This window comes from Phragmites australis, chromosome 13 (genome assembly GCF_958298935.1).
Source record: "Phragmites australis chromosome 13, lpPhrAust1.1, whole genome shotgun sequence".
NCBI classification, from domain to species: Eukaryota; Viridiplantae; Streptophyta; class Magnoliopsida; order Poales; family Poaceae; genus Phragmites; species Phragmites australis.
Genome location: NC_084933.1, coordinates 3900053 through 3908011, shown reverse-complemented (window position 1 = coordinate 3908011; position 7959 = coordinate 3900053). Strand labels below are relative to the sequence as shown.

The window sequence follows — 7959 nt, the reverse complement described above, 5'->3', positions numbered from 1 at the left end:
TATGAGCATGGTACTTGCTTACTGTTAAAAAATATAACATATGCCAAAAAAAATATATGTGCCCTTTCGGCGGGATTTCCTACAACGAGGTTTAGAGAGGGAAAAAAAGAAAAAAGAAAAGAGACATCCATATAGTAATAACTAAAAATTGGTTGTCGTCTGAAAACGGGCATATTATATCATTGACTAAAGAAAAAATGAAGACTTGACTGTCCTTTTATTGCGTTGCGTTACACGGGGATTGGATTGGATTCTAGGTCAAAGCACCCACTGGTCGATGCCGCCACCGAGGTTGTAACATTCGGATTTGTACTTGATCATCTGAAGTCCCTTGCCTGTCTTGCCGCACGGCTGCACCTCTACGGCGGTGAAAACAGCGAGCGTCTCATGCTCCGCATCAGCGTCCATCTGGCATGGGTGATCTCTACGATAGTTCCCGAAGAACCTGGCAATGCAAAACCTGGCGGAGCCCAGGTGCACGAGGAAGGATGTATCTGGCATCCACTCCTTGGGCGGCCAGAGGTCTTTCCAGGCATTGCGTGGGACCGGGGTCGACTGCCGCTTGGCAGCGGTGGCGAGGTCGAAGGCACAGAAAAGATTGTGTCGGCCCTTACTGTTACTGCGGGAGAGGCCAAACCAGAGTTTGTACTCGGGGACATAGTGGGCAAGGCCCCGGAACGGCAATTTCCAGTGTCCCTGGTTGGCCCAGGCACCGCGCGCCGTGTCGAACGAGTAGGTGCCCTCGTCCTCCGTGGACACCCACAAGTCCGAGCCGCCGAACACCGTGTAGGCGTGGATTGCGGAGGGTCGGTAGGGCGGCGTCGGGAGAGAGTGGCAGCACCAGTCATGTTCCCAGAAGACATCGTTGTAGAGGCGGCCGCGCTCGTAGACGAGAGCCTCGAAGCAGTGCTCCTCCTTAGGGCCGCCGGGCGTTCTGCTGGTCGAGTCGAGGACGTAGAGGCTGCTGTCCCCGACGGCGACGGACACGGGCCGGTGCTTGGGTCTGGTGAGGGTGGGCGCGGTGCGCAAGGCGTGCAGGCCGGCGTGGTAGACGGAGGCGCGGCCCGTCTGGTCCGTGGCGAGCACCTTGTCGCGGTCAAGGAGCATGAAGTGCATGGACCCGCTACAGTGATCCGACGAGGGGTCGTAGAAGGTCATGGAGGGGCGAGGCAGCCGAGCTTCCACGATCGCCGCAGCCGCAGTCAGCTGCGATCTCGGAGAGAAGAAGCGCGACATGTCGATTCGGTGCAGGTTCAAATTGCACGGGTTCTGGCCCTCCGCGACCAGATACGTACACAAACCGCCGCAGCGGACTCACCATTGCAATCTCTAGTTTTCGGTGGCCTCCTCCTGATTCTGACAGAGAGAGAAAGGCGCCGACATTCAAAAGAACAAATCTTGATGCACGCGCCTTCAACCAGAAAGAAATAAACATGAACGAATTCACCAATTCTGAAAGTACCTGGACCATACAGACGGCAGCTCCTATCCTGATGTCAGATGCGCTCCCCGGCAGCGAAGCCAACTAGGAAATCCAGCTATTCGAAGCAAATCCACCTACAACAACCAGGATTTGGATTTGATTTTGATCGCGCAGCCTGATAAGAAGACCAGAGGCAAAACAAAAGCCATCGAAGGAGTTGGGGGAATGGGGAGGATGAAAAGAAAATTCTCCCCTCGCGTGTTTGGGGATGGAGCGGCGCCCTAGGCTCTTTTACGGGTGCGGGAAGGATCTAGGGTTTTCCTCTCCAACTTTTGGCTGAATTGAGCCAGTTGGGTTACCTTCTATTTTTCTTCTTTATGTTCAGTGCTTAGTCTATTGGGCCTGTTTTAACTGTGGGAATTCGCAACTATTTCTGGGCGAACACAAAATTCACCTGTTTATCTTCTGCGAATTACGTCGCCAAACATGGAATTCGAATCTAGTTCCAACATTGAGCTATCAGGCTGCAACATAAAATTGAGGTATACGATTTCATTCATGCCAATTCCAAACAAATATAGGTACATTCCCGTGGGTTGATGTTGCTCTAGACTTTGTTACGAGTTAGGTGCCCAGCGATTTGAATGTGCCGTAGAATTTCAGCCAATCGAAGTTTGTTGCTATCCTTTTGGTATTTGGAGAGATTGAAAGCTTTGTTATTTCATGCCGAGATAACATGTGCTTACTATATTTTGACTAGAAATTAAGAGAAGACCTTTGCATAACCCTTGGCAACAAAGAGAATGAACACGATGATACATGTTCACAACATACATAATTTGGGACTAGTTGAAACCTACTTGATTAAAGAAAGAACACCAACTGAGCATTCAAAGTATCAAACTGACGATGGTTGGTACATGCCCTTACAGTTCAATCACAAAAGAAAGGGAAAAAAAAGAAATTACCGGGCCTTAGGAAACGATACCTGAAGTGAAACTTAGGATGTGTTTGATTGAGAGGTAAAATGAGATGGGATAGGATCATTCTTGTTTTTAGAGATGGGATGATCTTTTTTTTTTTGTTTGGTTAGATGGATGTGATGAGTCTTTTTTTTTTGGTTCAGGGGATGAAGTGGGATGAGATGGTTCTTTTTTTGTTTGGTTAGAGGGATGGAATGAACAAGTTGGATGTAGTCACCTCTTTGTAGAGTTGCTAAGTTTAGGATATGATCACCTCCATCTATATATGCACTGCACACACTAAGCACTAAAATTCTCCATGTAACTTAGGGTTATCAATAATTTTAGAAATTAGTATATTACTTTAGATAAACATTCATGAATTTTTTTTCTGATTTTTGGGAATTAAATTTATGCCCTAACAATTCAAGCTAAGTACAAAAGTAGTCAGATTTGGGAAATTTTCATTTAAATTTTTGTAAGAGATTTGTAGTTGGAACCAATTAAAATGGGTTCTCTGTTATTTATTCTACGAGCACAAAAATCAGTGTGATTTTAAGAGCTTCAGAAGTTTACCTTTTGAATTTATAAAAGAGGGAAGAATGAGGGAATTTTTTAAGCAATTTGGCCAACTAATGGATCAGTCCCAGACTCATGTGGGACGTGAGCGGAAGACGTGCGAATGGGGATGACTTTGTCCATCAAATTTTTGGGGATAGACTCATCTTGGATCTGAGGGTATATTCCCTCTTAGGGGCAATCCTATCCCATGTTGACCTCGAACCAACCACCACAAAAATAAGGATGGTCCTCGCCCATCCCACCCTATCTCCTAAACCAAACACACCTAATGAAGTGCAATAGAATTGAGTTTCTTCCGGGCGTTCATAATCATGTTGGTTCAGAATTCAGAGTGACTGATGTATGATTTCCACAAGTAGATGCAATTCCCCAATCCGACAGCAAGCACTAGTGAAGACACTTGACCTCAAGCGTCAGTGTTGATCGGAACCTCCTACTGATCATCTGAATATGAGCTTCAGACCATCATGCTTTAATTGTACTCCAGTAGAACCCATGAAATGTGCTCTTAATGAAGGTTTTATCTTCCCAAGTAGCATCTTCAATGGGAAGATTCTCCCATTGCACTAAGCATTGGGTAACAGGTGTGTCATTTCTGGGGATAGCTCGAATTTCCATGACAGCAACAGGTGAAGTTTGAATGCATCCATGAGAGTCCACCAGTGACAATTCTTCACAAGGAACAACATGTGTGCCAAAGTGTCTCTTGAGTTGGCTCACATGGAACACATGGTGGATCTGGGCATGTGGTGGTAGCTGAAATTTGTAGGCCGCATTACCAATTTTCTGCAGAACTAGCAAGGGACCATAGTACTTAGTTGCTAGCTTGAGAGAATTCCTCAGTCCAAAGGCAGTCTATCTATAGGGCTGCATCTTCAAAGAAACCATGTCCCCTACTTGGAATGTCCTTTTAGTGTGCCTCAGGTCAACATATTTCTTCATCCTTGCATGTGCTTATGCTAAGTTTTCCTCCAATTCCTAGATCATACCTTGCTTGTCAGCCAAAAACTCCCTGGCAGTTGATTCTGGTCATGGTATATCAACCACACTAATGAGTGGAGGTGGGTAACCATATAGTTCTTGGAAAGGTGTACATATCAAAGAGGTATGATTATTAGTATTGTACCACCATTCATCTTGAGCCAACCAATTGCACCATCTCTTTGGCTCATTGAAAGTCATGCATCTTAGGTATGTCTCTAAGCATCGGTTGACCCTTTCGGTTTGGCCATCACTTTGGGGATGTGGTAGGCTGAGCTGAACCTCAATGACACTCTCAAGGATTTGGGTAAAGACTGCCAAAGTTCACTTAGGAAAATCCTGTCCCTATCAGATACAATAACAATTGGTAATCCATGCAATCTGAAAATCTGATCAATGAATGTCTGGGCTATAGTTATAGTTGTGAATGGATGAGCCAAAGCAATAAAATGTGAGTTTTGGTCAACCTATCAACCACTACTAGTATCACATCCTTACCACTGGATTTTGGCAATCCTTTTATGAAGTCCATAGTTATGTGGGTCCATGCCATATCATGTATTAGTAAAGGCTCTAACAAACCAGGGTAATGGCAATACTCACCTTTTACTGTTTCACAAACTGGACATGATGTAACAAAGTTTTCCACTGACCTCTTGAGCTCCAATGGAAAAGCCTTTTCACTCTTTGGTAAGTGGAAGCAATGCTTGAATGCCCTCCTATGGCTAATGTGTGAAGGGCTGCAATAATGTGATTTTGGATGGTTGAATCCTTCCCAACATGTATTCTTCTTTTGTACATAAGAATGTTTGTATGCAAGGCATAATTTGAATTTGGATCAAGAGTCACTACAACTGGGTTAGTAATTGTTGACATTGTGATTATCAGTGTAGCTCTTCACTACCTTTGTCACCCATAGTGGTTGAACACTAGAGATAACTAAACAGAAGTGTCCAACCTTAGATAGAGCATCAGCTATCTTGTTCTCTTGCCACTCTTATATTCTATTTTATAATTCAGCTATAACAACTTTAACATCAGCTTGTGTTGTATGCCTTCAAAAAGCTTTTGCTCAGTGATAAATTTAAGGCTCTTTTGATCTGTCATAATGATAAGTTTGGACCCCATGAAATAATGTCTCCATTTCTTCACCGCTTCCAAAATGGCAAGTGCTTCCTTGTCATTAGTTGACAGTGCAGCTGACCTAGGTCCCAAAGCCCTACTGAAATAAGCTATGAGCCTACCTCCTTGCATCAACACTGCCCCTAATACCCACACCACAAATATCATTTTCTAATATGAATGGTTGAGAAAATTTTGGCAATGCAAGTACTAGTGCTGAGATCAGTCTCCTCTTTATCTCCTCAAATGCCTTGGTATGATTTGAACCCCATGAAAAAGAGTTTTTCCTTAACACATCATGTAGTGACCTTGCATGCATATGACTCCAAATCCATTTACAAAGCTCATGGATATCATGCCCCAACACTCAACCTGTACCCCAAATACACACTTGTTTTTTGCAGTGAGCTTATTTGCTAGCAACACTTGCAGCACTACAACTAGATGTCTTTTATGCTCCTCCCAAGTCTTGTTGTACACCAATATGTCATCAAAGAATATGAGCACTAACTTTTTGAGAAATTCAGCAAAAACTCCATTCATCATGGTCTAAAATGTAGCTGTTGCATTGGTTAGAACAAAGGGCATCACAAGAAACTCAAAGTGTCCAAAGTGAGTTCTAAATGCTATTTGATGGATATCTTCTTCATTCATGAGGATTTGATGGAATCATAACTAAGGTCCAACTTAGAAATGTACTTAGCTCCATTCAATTCATCAAAAAGATCGTCCACTACTGGAATTGGAAATTTGTTTTTAATTGTTTGGTTATTCAGGTGTCTATAATCTACATAGAATCTCCAAGAAACATATTTCTTTCTTGCTAAAATGGACGAAGAGGAGTATGGACTTTCACTGGGTTGTATGATTCCTTGGTTCGGCATTTCTTTGACTAACCTCTCCACTTCATCTTTTTGATAATGTGGCATTCTATATGGCCTCAAGTTGGGAGGCACACACCCATGCTTTAAAGGTATGGTGTGGACACAGCCCCTCATTAGGGGTAAGTCCACTGGTTCAGTAAACACACAACTATATTCTTCCAGGATCTCATTAATTTCCTTACTCTAAAAGTTCTTTGTTGTGCCTTTAGTGTTAATGACCTTGATGTGGAGTATATATATCCCATAACTCCCTTAAATATCATCTTGTCAAATTTTTGTAACTCAATTTCACTTTCATAGTCCCTCTGAATGCAATCTCAAAGCACACCTGTCTACCATCCTTAGTAATAGATATCACTCTTTCCTTTAGATTAATCCCAATAGGATTGTGAATACAAATCCAATCGCATCCAAGTATAACATCATAACTATTTAACTCAAGTAACTAAAAAGGGTTATGAAATCTCTTTTTAAGCACTTGATATGGGCAATGTGGAATACAACCCCCTGAGTATAACTCTCCTCCCCTAGCAACTGTGACTGCTTGCAAGGTGGTATGTTGGATATATATGATAGCATGCCTTGTTGGCAAAGGTGACATCTATGAAACTATGCGTGCTCCCACTATCCACCAGGGCAATAGCTCTTTTTCCTCCTACCACAAGTGGTAAAAAAAATGTAGCCACAGTTCTAGTGTCTTGCGCTACTTGTTTTGATATCTACACTAAAGCTGGAGTTTGTTGTTGACCATCTAAGTCATAGCTTTGCTGTTCTTCTGAATCATTCTCTAGGTGCTGGATCTCCTCAGGATCTAATGTTATGGCATGGGTAGAACCTTGATAAAGCTTGCATTTCAATTTGTGCTTGGGAGTTCATGGTGCAAAACATTTCCAACATGTCACTAGCTCTTTAGCCTTAGTACTGATATTGGGCGCCTTCTCTGGCTTTTGGACCACTTTTACTTGTGTGCTGGGACAATGCTCTTGTGAGGAATGTTGTTGGGATAGGTTGTTCTGTTTGAGATATTGGTACTGGTGAAACATAACTTCTTACTCATCATATCCTTCTCTCTGTCAAGCCGAAAACCTTCTGGAAAAAGCTTTGGCAATGACTTCAGTGTGTACAGTCTCTAATCACCGGACCATCCGGTGTGTATACATCTCCACTCCTCCGAAAAACCTTCTGGAAAAAGCTCTGACGATGACTTCGGTGTTCACACCTTCAATCACCGGACCATCCAGTGTATACAAAGCTTCTCTCCACTGAGCCAAAAGGGAATCTACTGGAAAATGCTCCAGTGAAGCATCCAATGCTCTCACCTGCTCATCACCCAGTGTGTACAACCACACCAGACACACATTGACACACCTCCTGGAAAATAGTCCGGAGTACACCTTACTTGAACACCGGACCATCCAGTGAACTCTTCAATTTTCACTTATGAATTGGAAAGCTCTAGTGTGAGACCTTCTGAACACTGGACTATTCAGTGTGGTCAAACTTCCAAGCACTAGAGCATCCGGTGAGTGCATTTTTTCTGGCTCAGAGATAAAAATTCCAATGCCATTTCTCTCCAACTCCGGTTAGTCATAAACATAATCATGCATTGTAATACATAGACATGCTCATGCAAACCAAATTCAACTCAATAAAAATATCGTCAATGACTCATCACAAGAAAACCAAGGTACATCTCCACTTGATTTCTCAATCTCCTCCTTGATGAGTCTATTGACAACATACCTGAGAACCGACGAAAGAGTTGAAGCACAAAAACCAATTGACATATATAAGTGATCAAAAGCCAAAGACAAGCAAGAACAATATCACTTAGATAAGAAGCATTTGCAAAAAGCCTGAAGCCAAAGCCAAACCAATCGAAGCCGAACCAAGAATAGGATCACTCATATCACTCTTCTCTCTTCCCCATGGTGACAACGGAATCATCAACCATTCAAAAGAGGTGCATATTTTTCATTTTTTTTATAACGTGCATTATAAGTCA

At 42.9% G+C, this 7959-nt stretch overlaps 1 protein-coding gene across 1 annotated transcript; it reads right to left on the bottom strand.

Annotated features, from left to right (window-relative positions):
• Positions 1-258: 258 nt before the first annotated feature.
• On the bottom strand, positions 259-1765 carry LOC133888402 (uncharacterized). The gene is made up of 2 exons (XM_062328624.1): positions 1463-1765; positions 259-1356 (listed from the first exon to the last, which is right to left on the bottom strand). The coding sequence occupies exon 2, from the start codon at positions 1234-1236 to the stop codon at positions 259-261; it is 978 nt and encodes a 325-aa protein (XP_062184608.1). The 5' UTR covers positions 1237-1356; positions 1463-1765.
• Between the last annotated feature and the right edge of the window lie 6194 nt (positions 1766-7959).

Coding starts and splice junctions, on each gene's coding strand:
- LOC133888402 (XM_062328624.1), bottom strand. CDS start 1,236: ATGTCGCGCTTCTTCTCTCCGAGATCGCAGCTGACTGCGGCTGCGGCG.